This window comes from Lagenorhynchus albirostris, chromosome 9 (assembly GCF_949774975.1).
Source record: "Lagenorhynchus albirostris chromosome 9, mLagAlb1.1, whole genome shotgun sequence".
Classification (NCBI taxonomy): Eukaryota; Metazoa; Chordata; class Mammalia; order Artiodactyla; family Delphinidae; genus Lagenorhynchus; species Lagenorhynchus albirostris.
In genome coordinates, this window is record NC_083103.1 from 22,879,352 (window position 1) to 22,898,822 (window position 19,471).

The 19,471-nt window shown below is 41.0% G+C and overlaps 1 protein-coding gene across 3 annotated transcripts in view; it reads right to left on the reverse strand.

The window, feature by feature from the left end:
* The window catches only part of TRIM44 (tripartite motif containing 44), a 112,894-nt gene extending 102,993 nt beyond the window's left edge, over positions 1 to 9,901 (reverse strand). For all 3 annotated transcript variants that reach the window (XM_060159396.1, XM_060159395.1, XM_060159393.1), the window contains exon 1: positions 9,010 to 9,901. In XM_060159396.1, the coding sequence (XP_060015379.1) occupies positions 9,010 to 9,681 (672 nt within the window). In that variant the 5' untranslated portion in view covers positions 9,682 to 9,901. The remainder of the gene's footprint in view (positions 1 to 9,009) is intronic.
* Positions 9,902 to 19,471: the final 9,570 nt, after the last annotated feature.

The window sequence follows — 19,471 nt, forward strand, 5'->3', positions numbered from 1 at the left end:
CAATGTCATGTTGGCTTGATCCCTATCATAGTCGCACACACACCCACAAACAAGATTCTCATCTCTGCCCCACATATCCGCACTGAAGTTTTTGTTTCACCCCTTCTTGGTCTGTACTCTGTCTTCTCTTCTGAGAGGTCCATTAGTCTCTGTGCTCCTTCCTGCTGCACAACAGATTTACTCCCTGGCTCTGGATATTAAACCCACAACAGGAACAGGAGCATGAAACTGAGCTAGTTATCCCAGACTGAACTGTAACTTCAAGCAGAAGACACACTGAGCACTGACACTGACAGATCTCTGGCTTCTCAGTTTGGGTCCGAGGCAAGGGAAGAGAAAAGGTGGGTGTTATCAGTGGACAGCAGGGCAACCTCCATGTTGTGGACTGTGGTCAAGAAAAGGTGGTGCCACAGACACATAGTCCTTTATCCCCAGAGGGGCTTAAGAATAATACACCTACTGCATCAGCAACCTTACCCTGAAAAGCAGGGTATCTATCTATCATCTAATAGTACAATATGCCTATTAACCTATTAATCTATTCTGATTGAAAGGTCGGGGAAGAGAAAAAAGAGGGCACTGGATTCTTGGGAGAGAGCAGGGAAAGTATGGACCTTTTCCCTCAACAATCCTCTTGATAGTGTGTACCCTTAATTCTGTGGTCTTCCTCCTAAAAACAGTAACTCCAGTCTAACCACAACATGAAAAGAAGACAAATCCCAATAGAAAGACATTCTATAAAATACCTGATCATCCCCAAAGATTTTGATTTAAGGCTGGGGTGAGGCCAATCACAGGTATTTTCTAAAGAATCTCCCTCCACAGGTGATTCCAAAATGTGGCAACAAGGTGAGAAACACACTGTTTAACCTATTGTTTAACCTACCTGCCACTCCTCTTTCATTCCAATATACTCCAGAGTGACCTTTCTGCTGTCCCTCCAACACCCCAAGTTCACCTCTACCTTAGAGCCTTTGCATTCACCATTCTTTCTGCCTTAACCACTCTTCTCCCAGACTTTTTCTTAATTCTTAGATTATAAACTGTAATTTTAATACCAAAGATTGTGGGAAGAGTCCACGTCCCTAACTGAACACAATTAGATGACTCTTCCCCTCCACTTAACCCTGCAGAAGCCCTCTAGGCTCTCTTTAATGAAGTTCCATCACCATGAATGTTGAATCCCCTGAAAAACTGAGCTATTGTCAAAGAGATCCCCATAAGCTCACATTCCCTCCACAGAGTAGTATTTTCACCTGTGTTAACAGCACATTACAATTGCCAGAACTACACTACTCCTCTCACTTCAAGAGCCATCTAATTCCTTTTTGAAGAGTCCTATGAACCAAACCGATCATCTCTGCTATGAATCACTGGACTTCGTGCAAAAGGCACTGAGTGGTAACACAATAGGAGGTTTTCTCTAGATCTCTGCAAGATCTCATAATTCAGGTCTCTGCCTTAATGTCACATGCTCAGAGACACCTTCCATGACTACCTGGTCAAAAAGTAACTCCCTCCTGCCCTCCTGCCACATCACTCACTCTTTCGTTGCTATGACTTATTGTTTTCATAGTACACACTACCATCCAAAATTACTCTACCTTATCTCTCTCCCCAGCTAAAGGGTAAACTCCATAAAAGCGAGGGCCCTGTCTGTCCTCTTCACTGCATACGTCCCAGACTTATTACAGGTAAAGAAAGTACATTTTGAAGAGTAGACTAAGATGGAGAATCCCAGAACGGGAGGCCTCACTTTAACTTTCCATCAACCATTTGTGGCAGCTTCAATCATTCCCTTTACCTTAGTCTTAGCTTTTGTCTTATTCTATACAAATAAATAAGACACAGACTGAACCACTGTGTAGACAGCACTTCATGGTTTTATTAGAAGGTACTCCAAATTCTTTCAGTCAAGAATAAAAACATAAATAGGGACATTACAGCAGACATTCAACCTTCTGCCTCCCTGCCAGAGCTGCTTATGAGCTGAGCACAGAGCCAGAGCCGCCGGCCATTACAAGACACAGCAGCGGCATACCCCCATCTCCAGCCCCTCCAGAGTCACAGCTGTCCGGAGAATATGCCTGTACCCTCCCGACCACCCTGCCACTAGAGCCCCCTCGTTGGGGCGCCCCTGCAGTTGTTCTGTCACTTAACCAAACATTCTTCTTTCCAAATACCCATCTTAAAGACACACTCAAGGGCAAAGGGAGTGGTTTCAAAACTTTTGGATCTGTCCATAACAAAGCCATGTTAAGAACTCCATAGATGCTTATAAGTACTTGCAGAACTCTGCCAATCATTTCTCCCTTTGCCATTTTATAAGACTCCACCTTTTCTTCAGGTGATCTTAGAGTGAACGAGACAAGTGTTTTTCAAACTACAGGACATGACCCATTAGGGTGCAATGAAATCAATTTACTGGGAGAATCCAGAAATTTTTTTGAACAGAATAGAATACAAACAGAACACATCATATGCAATAAGGTTAACAGTGCTCCGTTTGAGTTAAAGTATGTGTGTGTGCGTGTGTGTATGTAAACTAGACCACAATGTAAACTATATTTACATATAGTGGTTATTTGAACATAACCCCTACTGTAGGTTATGTTCAAAATAATTTTTTAAATTACTGGTCTAGAGTTCTGAATACATGTAATTGCACTTATACTGTTGAACAAAATGATTCATTAAATATAGCTATGAATGCAAATTCCCTTGACAACTTAAGAATTTTCATATGAAAATATCCATGAACCAGATCAAGCTCCTTTGTCAGACCCAATGACCCATTTTCAGAACCACAAATTACGGTTACAATAAGAGAAACCTGCATATCTGAGAGTTTATGAACCAGATGTGAGGTCATAATACGGGCTGTGTAACTATATTCCTACGATAAAACTGGAGCACAGGCTCAATTCAAATCTGGACCCACAGGACCCTTTGGAGACCAAATGCTCTCGAGCCACACTGGAAATACAGCACAAGAGGAAAGGTAGGACTTTAAAAGTCACTTCAGTGATTAGGGTTCAACTTATCCCTTCAAGGTGTTCACCTTAGTCCTTGAGGCATTAGCCTCCACGTTGCCTCTGCTCGGATCCCTTCCGGCTGTACAGTTACCCTGGTTTTCTGTCCATTCTGGCCCGCTCTGCAGTTTGCTTTACTCTAGCCCTCGCCAACAATTTGGCCTTCTACCACCAATATTAGCCACTCACAGCCCGGTTTGGCACTGAGATATCAAAACATATATTGTTCAAATCCCTCTCAACTCTGAACTTGTGCATTTAACTAGACTCCTCCTATTAATAATAATAAAAACAACAGCTAACATTTAAAGAGCACTTACAATGTGTTAAGCATTGTTAAAGTGTTATCACAAACTAAGTTATTGTATTCTCACAAAACACTACTTGATTTCTTAACTTTATACCCATTTTAGAGATACAGAAACAAGGCCAAACTGTTAAATAACTTGTCCAAGGTCAAAAAGCAAGCGGCAGAGCTAGGATACTTCCTGTTCCTCTCTAATCCCACACTGTGTTTTATTTTTTCTTTATTAAGTTATTACATGTTTATTTGAGCATTTGTTGCTCTCTATTTCCTTCCAACACAATGTATACTCCAGTAGAAGCAGGGAGTTCTTCCATTTTGCTATATTCTCAATGGTTAGAAAGCGCCTGCCCTTGGCCAATGCTCAATAAATACTTGGTGAATGAATGATGAATGCAGTATAACAAAGATCCTCTTCTCTCACCATCATCATGCCAAGCCACTTTTAATATTCCAAGAGACCTACTTTCTTGTCAATAAGTAAATGTACACTGCCCTCAAAATATATGAAACCAGAGGTGAAATGAAACTAATTAAAGCTACAAACAAGCTCTAAACAAGTTCAAATTTTTATTGAATAAAAACGATCAGCCCTTCATCCTAGCTGCCTAACAGAGCAAATGGTATGCCCTTTCTGAGGGGGGAAAATATGACTCTAGTGTCTACAGTTCTTTTAAACACAATGTCTGGTATTGAATGAAAAATTATGAGATGAGAATAATCATGAAAATGTGGCATATAATCAAGAATCAGATCCCAAAAGATAAAGAGAAATGGATCTTTAAAAAAAGTAACCAAACAGGCATTCTAGAGTTGAAAAACACAATATCATAAATTAAGAATTTAATGACTGACACTCACTAGAGTATTTGCAGCTAAAATGAATAAATAAATAGGCACCTCTATGGAGTGATTTCCAAGACATACTGATAAGTGAAAAAAGCAAAACATAAAAGAGAATTTATATTGCCCCAAAACCCACAATTCCAGTTTCACCATGAGAAAAACATCAGACTAATCCAAACGGAGAGACAGTCTACCAAATACCTGACTGGCACTCCTCAAAACTATCATGATCATCGAAAACAAGAAAATGTAATATGGCCAGAGGACCCTGGTACAGAAATCATTAGAGGAAAAACTGGTGAACGTCTAATAAGGTCTATAGTTAAGTAATACTGTTCCAGTGTTAACATAAGCAGAGTACAGGAAACAGCTCTATTGATCTGAGTACATTTACCGATCACAAGAAACTGGGATGTGCATTTGATTATAGGCAGAAAGTGAGGTGGGCAGGGGGAAAGAAGATAAAAGAAAGCAAAGCCTACAGCATGCTCAGAGTGGGACATTTAAAGGAGACCCTTTCCATACAGACTTTTGACCCTCCTACCCCTGCCAAAGAGTAAAATTCTAGAGTAAAGACAAACTAAAGTTGCCGCTATCTCACCCTCCAAAGAGGAGTGTGGGGAGCCATGCCTTGGAGCCGAACAAAACGGGGCGGTGGGGGGATGGGGTGCAGGACAGGATGAAAGAAATTCTTTAAGAGGCTGTAAATTTGGGCAGGCACCTCCTGAAAATCTGTTCCAAGAAATCTCTTATGCAATTAATTTAGTTTAAGGGGGTCCTAAACAAGCTGTACACTTAGGCCTTATCAGAAGCAAACTCAAATGCTCTTTCGAAGACTACAGCTTCAGGCCAAGGCTGAAAATCCCCACAAATAATTTTCCAAGGCAATGAAAAGCTGCTCGAACATAACAAGCACAAAAGCAAAGAAGGAAACCTAAAAAACACCACAAAAACAATAGCTAGCAGAGAAAGGTCTATAAAGTCCTCAAATACTGGAATTATCAGTGACAGATTATAAATCAACATGCTTACTGTTCTTAAAGGAATAAAGAGGATAGCTACACCATGAAAAAAGATAATAAGAGGATATGATTCACAAATCTATACTAGTACATTTGAAAATTTAGACAAAATGGACAAACTTCTAGGAAAATGTAAGTTATCAAAATTGACTTAAAGAAAAATACATAACCTGGACAGACCTATAACCACCAAATAAATTGAATCCACAGTCAATGGACTGGATACAAAACAAATGTATCCAATGTTGGATACAAAACAACAAAATTAATTCTCTCTCTCTCTCTCTTTTCAGATCCAGATGGCTTCCATGGTCAGTTCTACCAATCATTCTAGGAAGAAATATTCCAATCTTATATAATACACTTCTAGAACATTAAAAGAGAGAGAAAATACATGAGAAGCAACACTTCCTGACTCATACTATGAAGCCAACATAACCTTGATAGCAAAATCTCATGAGGACGCTACAAGAAAGGAAATTTACAAGTTAACTTCTCCCATAAATATGAATGAAAAAATCCTACATAAATTATTAATAAACTAAATTCAAAAACATAAGGATACTTCATCACAACCAAGTTGAGTTTCTCCCAGAAATGCTAGGTTGTTTTAACTGTAAAATATACTAATGAAGGGATGGAAATAAGACCATATATATGTACACACCTGTATCTGAAAAAACAAACACTTGAACGATAAGCAAAAAACTAATAAAAGTGGTTACCAAAGGTTAAAAAGAGGCTTTTGAAACGTGAACATAATACTGATTTTTAAATTTAATTTAATAAGTATATCAGTTAATGTAATTCATCACATTAATAAAAGAGTAAAATCACACGAACATGCAACAGATGCAGAAAAAGCATTTGATAAAATTCAATATCCATTCAATATTAAGAAAAACTCTTAAACTGGGACTAGAAGGGAACTTTCTTAATCTAATTAAATATATCTGTGGGAAAAAAACCCACTAGCACACTTCTGAAATGTTATGAATTATCCCTCAATTAAGAACAAGGCACAAATATTCACTATCCCTTCTATTCAACATTATACTGGAGGTCCTATCCAAAGCATTAAGGCAAAGGGAAAAAAGAAAAAAACGAACAGGCATAAGGACTGAAAAGATACAAAAGCTTTCCCTCTTGCAAATAATATGATCATGTGTGTAGAATAAATTTACAGATTATTAGAATATGTAAGACAGTTTAACATGAAAATCAATATATGAAAGTTTATCATATTCCTATATACAATTAGAAAACAAAAATTAAAAACATTTTTTACAATACTATAAAACTGTAAGTATCCAGGAATAAATTTCAGAATGATGTCCAAGATCTTTCAGAAAAAAAAATTACAAAACTTTATTGTGAGGCAATAAAAAGACCTAAATAAATGGATCAGAAGACTTCATTTTGTAATGGTATTAATTCTCCATATATTGGTTTATAATTTCAATACAATACAAAAAAAAAAAAAAAGTCCTGCAGGTTTGTTTTTTTTCTTAATACAGAATTTCATGGTATGATTCTAGGAAATGTAAAAGGCCAAGGCTGGCTGAGACACTCTTCTAGAAGAACAGAGTGGACAGACTTGCTCTACCAGATATTAAGACATGTTACAAACCTATGGTAACTGAGAAAACATGTAGCTCATACAGGAATATACTAACAGACCAATGGTATAAAATACAAGAGCCAAGAAACACATCATACACATATGGGCACTTGATATATGACTGGTGACACAGCAGATCAGTACAGAAAGGATAGGCTTTTCAATATATGCTGCTAGAGCAACTGGCCATCTGTACAGGGTAAAAAATGAAACTAAGCCCCTACCTCCACTACCCAAAAATCAATACTAAGTGTAACGAGACACAAAAAGCACTAATAATAAAGAAAGTTGTTGATAAATTCTACTACATTAAAATGAAGAACTTCTCTGTTCAAGGTACAATTTTTTAAAAAAGAAAAAGGAAAAACAGGGTAGAAGATATTTGTAACCCATATCAACCACAGTCAAAAATATAAATATAAAAACTCCTGTAAATTAGTGAGAAAAAGACAACCCAAATGAAACGAACAAAAGACCTGAATGAGTACTTCACAAAAGAAGAAATACAAAAGATACTCAAAGTCATCAGCGACCAGAGGAATGCAAATTTAAACCACAAGAAGATACCACTACATATCCATATGACTGAAAAACTAAAAATTCTGTAATAACAAGTGTTGGTGAAAATACTGAGCAAAAGGAACTCTCTTACACTTTTCATGGCAATGCAAATTGGTACAACCACTTTGGAAAATAGCTGACAACATCTAATATTATTGAAGATATGCACAGTGTGTGACCCAACAATCACACTCCTAGGTTTATATTCCATTTAAATGTATGTGGATGTGCAGCAGGAGACATGAACAAGAATGTTTATAGCAACACTGTTTATAATAACTAGAAGTTCCAGAATCTGGAAATCAAATGTTCACCCTTGACAGAATAGGTAACTTGTGGCATATTTATAAAATGGAATTCTATACAACAATGAATATGGACAAACCAAGCCACTCACTGGAAGAATCTCAGAAACACAATGTTGAAAAAATAAAGCAAAACCCAAAAGAATGCATGATAATAATACAATATCAATCGTGTCAAGTTCAAATAAGTTTAGAAATACATAAATGTGTGGTAAAAGTATAAAGATAAGCAAGGATATTATCACCACAAAAGTCAGGATAATGGTGACCTATGGAGAAGGGAGATGGTTATAACTAGAAAATTATAAAAAGGGCATGGGGCTTCAATATTGCTCCTAATATTCTATTTCTTAATCGGGGTGGAGGTTACATTAGTATTTGCTTTATAGTTATTTGTTAGACTGTGCGTATGTTTTTATACACTTTGAGTGTGTATTTTACAATAAAAAAGGGAAAATCTTAATATAGGGGATTTTCATTATCAAAATATTTGTTATCCCAGTGCCAGCAACTGCAAGGTTGCTTCAGGAAACAAAAGATGTCATGATGACAACAATAACTAATGAACTGATCACTCAAACTTTCCTGCCTGGTTAACTCCAGCTGTCTCTCACCGATTGTAAATATCCACAATATAAATAAAAAGCATATCATCTGCAAATTCAATAAATATTTATTAATATTTGTAAGATTTCCATACACTGTTCTAGGGGACCAGCAAGGTTCAAGATAAAGGCCCTGCCCTCCTGAAAAAAATAGAGGACAAGGGAACACCCACTCCCATCCCAATTTTGCCTCCACCTTCTCACCCTCCTTTCCAAACAACTACCAAACATGAAGAACCTAAAAGGAACTCAGGGGCACACATGAAATTATCATCAAAACCACAACCTTAAGGAGTCTTTTCACTATAGAGGAACCATCTGCTTGGATCCATCTGGTGAAACCATGGTTTACCAATTCCTTGTCAAGAGCCTTAACCAGTCTCAACAATGAAGATGTTGTGGGAATAGGCTTAAGTGGAGTCAAAATCCCAAGGAATGCTTTACCTGGGATACGGAGACCAGAAGCTTATAATTTTCCAGAAATTGTAAACTAGATTTTGTACATTTATTTTTCTAGGGTCAGAGTCCAGAACTTTCATCTTACTCTCAAAGGACGTCAATCAAAAAGAGTCAATAATCACTGCTCCCAACAAGATGAACAGACCAGCTTTTTAGGGACATGGTGAAAGTTAATGTGGCCACAGGGAGGCCCCCTGGGTTGAAACCCAGGTGTCCTGACCTCCTGGCCTATGCTCTGAATGACCAATACTTACTCTTAGTTCTTCGAAGGCTTCGTCTAGGGTGGAGAGCTGGTGGCCCTGATGTGCCCCAATGACTGGGCACAGGACACAGATGAGCTGCTTATCTTCCTGGCAATAGGTACTCAAATCGAGCCCATGGTCCGGACACTTCCTCTTGGCCACTCTCTCCGCTTCCATTTCTATTTCTGGGTCAAATTCGCTTTCTGCCTCAGTTTCTCCCTCCGCTTCCGATTCTCCTTCCTCCTGGTTGTCTTCCTCTGCTTCGCTCTCTTGCTCATCCTCCATTTCTTCCTCACTATCTTCCTCACTGTCTTCCTCACTCTCGTCTTCGCTCTCCTCCTCCGTCTGACTCTCTTCTTCGGACTCACAGTCTTCCTCGGACTCGCTCTCTTCCCCCGCCTCGCTTTCTAGGGCCTTCTCGTTCTCTACCTGGGCCTCGACTTCTTCCTCTCCCGCCCCATCCCCCCGGGCTCCCGGGGTCCAGGCCTGGGCGGCTCCGTGGACGTACTCGGCCAGGTGGTGCCTGGGGAACTTCTGCCCGTGCGCCTCCGCGTGGCGGCGGCAGTAGCAGAAGCCGCATTCCTGGCACACTTCCTCGGCTCCCGGAGCCTCGTCTGGCTCGCACTCATCACACGTGCCGTCGGGCGGCAGCTCCTCGAAGGCCGCGCCCCCTCCGGAGGCCATGTGGGAGCTGTGCCGCGGCCCGGGTCTCCGGGCTTCAGAGCTCGCTGCCTGGCCTCGGCGCGGCCTCCTCGCGTCCTCCTCTCCACCTGGGGCCCGTCCCGCAGACTGGCCGCGCCGTGTCCCGCAGCCTCGGCGCCGCTGCCGCCTGTTCCCAGCAGTCTGCACCCAGCCCAGGAGCACAGGGCCTCGCCGCCGGCTCGGCAGCCTGGCGGCCGCTGTGCTTCCTCCGGCGTTCTGGGCACTTCCGGCGCAGCCGCCCAGCGCCCCCGTCGGCCCCTGCGCCGCGCCGCCCGCTCGGCCCCCCGCTGCCCCGGCGAGATCGCGGTGCCGCCGGCCCCCGCGCCGCCCCGGTTCCACTTTCCCTGTCCCCGTCAGGCGGCCCGTTTTCACTTCCTGAGTCATTTAAAGTGGCAATGGCCCTTTTCTGCGTTTCCCGCAGGGGTTCAGCATCCCCGAAGGAGGGAGAGGATGGATGAGGTCTCTGATTCACTCCAGCTCACTCTGGAGGCGGGAATTGGGCCCCTCCTCCTCCACTTCCTCCCTGAGAGGTGCCAACCTGACTTTTCAAGGCCACTAGGCAGGTGTACAGGTGCATTTCAGCCTCCCTCCTTCCAATTTGTTGCTGCCCGTCCCAGTCCCCTCTGCTGCCTGTTCTGCAAGATGCCAGGACGGAGTGTTGTTTACCAGACTGAACCTGACCCCTTGGGATTTTCAGGGGGAAGGGTTGTGTTTGCTCTCCCAGGCTCAGGGAATCAGAGTCAGGTTGAGCAAACAGACGTTTTCTATCTAAAGCGATTCTATGCTTTGCCTATTTGCAAAGTCTATTTGCATTCCTGCTCTCCTAGGGGCTCAGAACCTCCAGGATCGTAACCTCTGCGCCTTTTTTTGAGAGCTTGCCTTGGGTTTGGCTGAGATGTCAGGGGAGGTAGGTAGGGAGAGACAGTATTTGTGGAGTGAGAGTTCCAGTGTGCAGACCTTATCCTCTATGTAAGGAGGCCATCTAGATTCAGATCGGATTCCAAGAGAAAGGAAAGGGACTGTTATTTATTAACCAATACTGAAGTGCCAAGAATCGGGCTAGATCTTTTTGTGGCTCCCAAGTTTGGAAGAGCCACTGCCCAAGGACCCTCAAATCCTGGTACTACAACTTATTGGCTTTGCAACCATGAAGAAGCTAACTGATCGTTCTGTTTTCCACTTTATATATATAAAGTACATATATATGTAAAGTGGAAATAATGGTAATACGTACCTCATGGGGCCATTTTGTGAATGAAATGTAAAGGTGCCTGCCTTGTAGATATTCACTACATTTTAACTATTATTGGCATGATTTATATTTAGTGCACATAATGACCCTTTGAAGGAGGTTTTAAACATTTTTGACACGTTTTGGCTGGCTGCTGGTGTAAGCAACTCCTCACCTCTACCCCATATATATATCTCACCACTCATTGAAGAGCTTTCAATTTGTACTTGGGAGAGGAAATGAACATTTTGATCTAGTCCAGAGAGAGGCGGAGATGTGGTTGAGAAGAAGGAAAGGGGATGGAATGGTGTGTTTTTCACTGAGTCCCTTAGATACTTTTGATCTAGGATTTCCAGATGATCTTCACAAAAATGCCAGGGGATGGAGTGGGGTAAAAATCATATAAAATAATTTTTAATATAGCCACATATAATGTATGCTTAATTTCTGTGCAGCTTTTGTCAGAGATTTTATTTTGAAAAAAATATTTTGTTTTATTAACCTCAGGACAGCTCTATAGAACGTGGGGGGAAAGGTCCAAAGGTTTGTTTTGTTCTAGTTCCCTCCACATTTCTATTTTTCTCCAATTCATTTCTCCAGAAATTGTCTTTTTGTTATCATTATTGTTGTTATTGTTTGTTCTTAATTTTACCTAACAGAAAGTTAAAATATCATACTATGCAGTTCAGTATCTAACACTTTACAAACCTTCTTTGAGTCCTCTGTGGTGAGAGGGTCTTAAGAGACAGAAGTTGATGGAACTATTAAAAAAGGGACTTCATAGGGCTTCCCTGGTGGCCCAGTGGTTGAGAGTCTGCCTGCCAATGCAGGGGACACAGGTTCGTGCCCCGGTCCGGGAGGATCCCACATGCCGTGGAGCGGCTGGGCCTGTGAGCCATGGCCACTGAGCCTGCACATCCGGAGCCTGTGCTCTGCAATGGGAGAGGCCACAACAGTGAGAGGCCCACATAATGCAAAAAAAAAAAAGGGACTTCATAAAATTCTGGGGATGGAGTATGGCAGACTCATGAGATGGACCTTCTGTGCCCCTCCGTACAAAAATCAGAATGGTCTGATTCCACAGGAATTGGAAACTTTGGGAGTATCCAGAGATAGAAACCTTGTTATATTAATCCATTATTGCATAGAAAAATACCTCAAAATGTAGCAGCTTAAAACAATGAACTTTTATTATCTCACACATTCCTGAGCCAAGAATGTGGGAGTGTCTTAGCTGGGTGGCCCAGCTCAGGGTCACTCAAGAGATTTCAGTGAAGCTGTTGGCTGGGGCTGTAGTCATTTGAAGACTTGACTAGAAATGTAAGATTTGCTTCTAAGATGGATCCTTCTCATGGCTGTTCCAAAGAGGTCTCACCATTTTCTTTTCTTTTTTTTTTTTTTTTTTGCGGTATGCAGGCCTTTCACTGTTGTGGCCTCTCCCGCTGTGGAGCACAGGCTCTGGATGCACAGGCTCAGCGGCCATGGCTCACGGCCGCAGCCGCTCCGCATCATGTGGGATCCTCCGGGACCGGGGCACGAACCCGTGTCCCCTGCATCGGCAGGCGGACTCTCAACCACTGCGCCACCAGGGAAGCCCCTCACCATTTTCTACTGGGCTGCTTGAATATCCTCATGACATGGCAGTTGGATTTTCCCATAGCAAGTGATCCAAGAGAGGGCAAGGTGGAAGATGCAATGTCTTATATGACCTAAGCTCAGAAGTCACACAACATCATTTCCAACATAGCCTATTAGTTACAGAGATGAGCCCTGTTTTGTATGGGAGGGGACTGTTTGTGTAGGACATGAATACCAAGAGGTGGGGATCTTTAGGGCCATCTTTGAGGCTGGACACCATATTCTGCCCTTTGGCCCCCAATGATTCATATCTCTCTCAAATGCAACATACATTCACTTCCTCCCAAGATGCCCAAAACTCTCAACTCATTACATCATCGGCTCAAAGCCCAGAATCTTATCATCTAAATCAGGTCCAGGTGTGGATCAGCTCCTAGGTGTAGTGTCTTATATGCAGCTCCTCAAGTATAGTTCAACACTCATTCTTTTCATCTGAATGCCTCCCAACATACAACGGTGGGACAAGCTTAGGATAACTGGTACAGACACTCCTGTTCAAAAAGAAGAAAAGACAGGAGGCATAGAAGAGTCACCGGCCCATAGCAATCCTAAAATGCAGCTGGACACATGTTAGAAGTTCCCTGATTAGGGCTCAATCCTACTTCTTTCTGGAAATGACTCTCCATGGCTTTTGACTTTACCCCCATTGGGCTCTTGATTCCACCCTCTGAGTCATCCTTCCTTTTCTATGAAAAGATACCCATGTTTGCAGCTATGTAATTTGTCAGTCTGCTTCCTGTTAGTAGAATTTAGGGGTCCAAAGTCTCCTTTTCATTTACTGTCTCTGTCCCATTTAGTCCATGCTGGCAGTGTTTTGGCCAATATCATTCATTTAAAAATTTTGTGAGTCTCCTGTGAATCTAATTGGGGCACCACTCCATTGGACAGAAGTCATACCCTCAAATCTCTTCAAGATAAGCTCTTCGCTACTCTGGAGAGTCATTCTGCTGAAACTGCTGAGGCACAACACTCATAAGCTTCTTTAAAGCCCTATAGTTTGTCTGAATGAGTCTCTGAATCACAGCTGTAGCTCTTTCTGAGATCTGAACAAAGGGTTTTACAGCCACACTCTCACCTTCATCATCTGATGATGTTTTCCTTGCAGCGCCCTAGAGTTTATTTTTAACTGGAAGCCATTTCTTCATTTTAGCATTATTTGCCATCTAAAGAAGATGGGAATTGTCAAGTCTAGCAAGCTCTGGATCCTTTTGAAAAATTACTTCTGTATATTATCTCTTTCTTCTCACATTTTGCTATCATCAGGAAGACGTCAGTCAGCACCTTCAGCACTCTACCTGGAAATGTACTTAGCTAGAATACCCAATTAATTAGGCAAATTTTCTGCTTTCCACATTACTGCAGGTGACAGTGTTGCTAAATTCCCGCCACTACATCACAAGGACCCTTTTTCTCCAGTTTCCAATAACTTTTTCCTCACTTCCCCTTAAGCCTTTATCTACAGCTTTCTCAAAAGCAATCAGGATTCTAATAGTTTCTTCAAGATTCTTCAGGTTTTCACTAACACTCTCCTCCAAGTCCTTCCAGCTTCTCCCACTGTCCAATTCCAAACCAGTCCAGCATTTTAGGTTAGGTTTTTGTTATGGAAGCACCTCACTCTTTATAATAAAATATATATTAATTGCCTATTAATGCATAATGCATTACTCCAAAACTTTAAATCACCTTGGGGGCTACCACACTTGGCATTGGCATTGTCTTCTTGTTGTGGTTAGCAACAACTGTAAGGCGTCTCTAAGATACTCAGCAGGCAGTGCTTGTGGAGAACAAGGCAGTTTGCATTTGAGACTGTTTTGTGAGTACATGTGGGACTTTGAGAAATAAATGGTGTATTCCTAAAGTAAATAAGTATCTCCTAATTATGTGGGCAATAGCTGTTAACTTATTAGACATTTGAACTCTATACACATGAGGAACCTGAAGTTCAGAGAGGTGAAGAAACTTGTTAACTGTTACCCAGCTAAAGGTAGCTAAATTTGGATTCAAACTCAGATTTACCTGACTCCATCTTACCATATTACTGTACCAATCTTACCTATCTTTTTTTTTAAATTATTTATTTATTTATTTATTTTATTTTAGGCTGTGTTTGGTCTTCGTTTCTGTGCGAGGGCTTTCTCTAGTTGTGGCAAGCGGGGGCCACTCTTCATCACGGTGCGCGGGCCTCTCACTGTCGCGGCCTCTCTTGTTGTGGAGCACAGGCTCCAGACGCGCAGGCTCAGTAGTTGTGGCTCACGGGCCTAGTTGCTCCACGGCATGTGGGATCCTTCGAGACTAGGGCTCGAACCCGTATCCCCTGCATTGGCAGGCAGATTCTCAACCACTGCGCCATCAGGGAAGCCCAACAACCTTACCTATCTTTACCTTTCAGCTCTGAAATCAATTTCTATCTCTTTCACCTGTTCCAAAGAGACCACCCGTGCTTAGTAAGATTCGTAACATAATACGTTTAATTTCAGAAAAACCTCTAGAAGTTGAAAAGAGAACAGGGTGGAATTTCTAAGTACACTGCTTTAGGGAAGGTATTTGCACCCCCCAGCAGATCCCATTCTTATGTAATTAGACTGTCACTTTAGTGACTGATTTCATTCCCCTGCCCCAAGCTCCTGAGATCACCTAAATCTCATCTCATGCTGTTATCATATTAGCCAACATCTTATCCCATTAAAGTCAGTGCAGTGAAAATGATATCCCCTAGCCACTCCCAACCCTGCCAAATGGAAAGAATGAAGTCTTTACTGCTGGGCCTCTTTCTGTTCCTCAGAAGCCTATTGGAGATGGACCCCAAAATGCTTCCTTGGCCCAACACCCTTCTGAACATGTTCATTTCACCCAGTTCTTATAAGTGGATGGTCTGCCGCTTGTTAATATCACAATTCTTTAAACACCACCACCCCTTAAAAAATAAGCATATGTAAAGATAATCCCACGTAAGCTCTGACTGAGATATTTTAATTAAATTCCTTTAGTATGTTACTTGCTAAACAGTGTTAAATAATTCCTGTAACCACAACAAATAATAGAAATATCTCATTTTCATAACCACCATTTCCTTCACCCCAAGAATTCAAAAAATCCCATTGATACATCTTTCCGTTTTCTTCGGATACTTTCTACAAAGTCCTTGCTAGTGGATGTCTCCATTTTAATAGTGTGGAAACTAACGCCAAGAGAGTTATTTAAAAGAACATCCAGTCAGTTGTGAGTTAATCTCTGACTTCCTTCCTGGTCTTCAAGCAAGCTCCCAGATCCCTGAGTGATACTAATTCTTTTTGGCAGAATTATGTTTTTCAAACTTCTCTCTTTGGAAATGCTTTCTTAGGGGTGGTCTTGGCTTTAATCTGAGTAGGCTGCAGGGAACGAGGGCAGACACTTAATCATCTATAAGATCAGTACTCTTTGGGAGTGAGAAAAATCCCTAAATTTGCCTTCCATTATCCAGTTGGAAAAGCAGTCACCTGTGGAAAGGAACTAATTAAAAACTTCATATATCAGCAGTTGGTGCACTGCCCTTGTAAATCAGGGATTATGAGGGAAAATCTCCCTGAGGCTTGCTCTCTCCATTTACTTACTTATTTTGGAACTTGGGTGTACATAGGCTAGTTAATCATACTACTCAGATCATAACCTCTCTTTAGACCATGTAAGGCAGCTTTGTTATTTTATTTCATTTTGATTTAATTTTATTTTTCCTTTATCTCCAAATCCCACTCACATTCCTCCAACTTCTTTCCACAGAATCTCTCTCTAATATGTTTGATAAATATCCTTGAATATAATTTTTTTAAGTATTCTATTGTTTTGTTTATGTGTTAAACTTTACATGTATGATGCCCAAAAATGTTTTCTGTTTCTTTCTTTTTTTACTGAGTGTTGCAATTGTTAAAGTCTTGGATACCACTCCTTGACATTTGGTATTATCTGAATTTCTAATTTTTGTCTATCTAATGGGTATAAAGTGATAACTCATTGTGGTATTATATTTGCATTTCTTGGGTTACTAATAAAGATAAGTAGCTCTTTATAAGCTTGTTATGTGATGTCAAATGACAAAACTAAAACAATTTAGTAACAAGTGTGATGTCCTTTAGTCAAGGCAAAACAATCCATAAGCAGTAGACCACTCTTCCTGAGGGATTTGGGGCAAGAGTGAGTTTTATAGAGCATTAGAAGTGGCAATGTGGAAAGGGCATGATTGGCTGGTGTTGCATATCTGACCTTATTTAGAAAGATCAAGGAACAAGGAAATAACTATAGAGTTATAGAGTTGCCTTGGCATTTGGGATTAGCTGACTGGATATAGTCTGTTTCTGGTCAAGTGGAACATTTACAGGAACACAAAATTTAGGTTTGCTGATACGGCACCCCAGACAGGAGCAGCTCCATCTTGAGCCTAGAAATTTATTTCAATAGTGAAGAGCCCATTTTCAGCTTTTGCCTAGTTTTGATTGCATTCTCTGCCATTTTCCTATTGTTTTGCTGTATTTTCTTGTACATTCCAGTTATTAAGCCTAGTCAGTTTTAAAACCAATATCTTCTCCCAGTCTGTCACTTGTCCAAGAACATTGTATATAGTTGTGTCATTTTGAATAGAGATCTTATGTTTTGATGTAGTCAGATCCATCCTTCTTAAGAAATACCGCTCCACCCCAAGATCATAACACCTTAACTCCAACACCTTCTTCTTTTATCTTTATGGTTTTGCTTTTCACATTAAACCCCATCTGGAGGTCACCTTTGTATACAGTTTGAGGTAGAGATCCAACTTTATTTTTTTCTTTAGCGTGAGGCAGTTTTCTCAATATCCTGACTCAATTATAATCCTACCCATGAATAGAGAAATTGATATTATGGGAGGTACCATAATAAAGTGATTAAGAGCAGAGGGTGAGGGGCAGGTAACTTATTCCCTCTAAGTGTGCTCCCTAAAAGTGGTGCCTTTTCCATATACCCTGAGAAAACCATAATTCAAAAAGAGACGTGCACCCCAATGTTCATTGCAGCACTATTTATAATAGCCAGCACATGGAAGCAACCTAAATGTCCATCGACAGAGGAATGGATAAAGAAGAAGTGGTACATATATACAATGGAATATTACTCAGCCATAAACAGAAACGAAATTGATTTGTTTGTAGTGGGGTGGATGGTCTTAGAGTCTGTCATACAGAGAGAAGTAAGTCAGAAAGAGAAAAATAAATACTGTATGCTAACACATATATATGGAATCTAAAAAAAACAAAAATGTTTCTGATGAACCTAGGAGCAGGACAGTAATAAATACACAGAGAATGGACTTGAGGACATGGGGAGGGGGAAGGGTAAACTGGGACGAAGTGAGAGAGTGGCATGGACATATATACACTACCACATGTAAAATAGATAGCTAGTGGGAAGGAGCTGCATAGCACAAGGAGATCAGCTCGGTGCTTTGTGACCACCTAGAGGGGTGGGATAGGCAGGGTGGGAGGGAGATGCAAGAGAGAGGGGATATGGGGATATATGTATACATATAGCTGATTCACTTTTTTATACAGCAGAAACTAACACACCATCGTAAAGCAATTATACTTCAATGAAGACGTTAAAAAAAAGTTGTGCCTTTTCAAAAAAGTTCTAAGGTAGTACATTGCCATAGTCCTTATTCAGACTATAATGACAAGATATTAGAGGAGTAGAATTGGTTGAAAGAAGAGGCTTTAGTTCAGGAAAGACAGATAAACCAGGGGGCCATATACACAGTCGAAAGTAGTAGAGCTATCCTGAAAACTCTTGAGGTAGCTTCTTCTGATGAGGGTGAAATGAGGGGTGAGAACAGGCAGTTTCAGAATGGGCCATTCATTCATTCAGGTAATAAGCTTTGCTTGCTTTCCATGGGTCAGGCACTCTTCTAGGCTCTGAGGACGCAACCACAAAACAAAACTGATAAGATTGCTACTATCAGTGTACTTGTATTTCTAGCATAAGTTGACATATCTACATTTCTGGTTCCTCTTCTATGCTGCCACCAAAATTATTCTTCCAAAATGCAAATTTAATTAAGATATACTGCTCTTATGAATCTCCATCAGTAGATTTCCATTGGCTGCCGCAGACTTGGTGTGGGATACCCTGGGTCTTCCCCGATTCCAACACATGCTTACCTCTCCAACTTCATCTCCTGCTACTCCCCCAGCTCTACAGGCTGATCCCCAGTAGAACAAAGCACTGTATGTGCTAAACCTCAGGTAACACCAAATGTAAAGCAATTCCCCCATTTCTCATGAGAGGATCCCCCAAAAAAGCTCTAATGGCCAACCTGAATGTACACATGTTTGGGGATATAGCTGAAAATTTTTAATGTCTACTTATTATATTTAACATATTAATTTAAACATATCTTAAATGAAATATTAATGAAATATTAATATAGTAGAAATGTTGATTCCTTTTGTCTTTCAAGTTTCATGAAATAATTAAATTCTAACTCTACATTGACAGCTCTGACAACAGTGTTTGTCTTCATCATTGCTATACCCATTTTTGAGCCACAGAATGCAAATTTTCAGCATATATCATCTTTACAGTTTTGGATGTTATTTGTAACACAGAACTTTTAGAAGCTGTGAGTGATGCTGCCACTGGAATTTTTATCGCAAGCCACACATACCCAGACCCCTTTATATAATAATAGGACATGTCAAAAATTCTCCTATAGGTGTGTATATGTATTCTCCATGATTTAGCCATGTGCTATTTTTTTTTTTTTTTTTTTTTGCGGTACGCGGGCCTCTCACTGTTGTGGCCTCTCCCGTTGCGGAGCACAGGCTCCGGACACGCAGGCTCAGCGGCCATGGCTCATGGGCCCAGCCGCTCCGCGGCATGTGGGATCTTCCCGGACCGGGG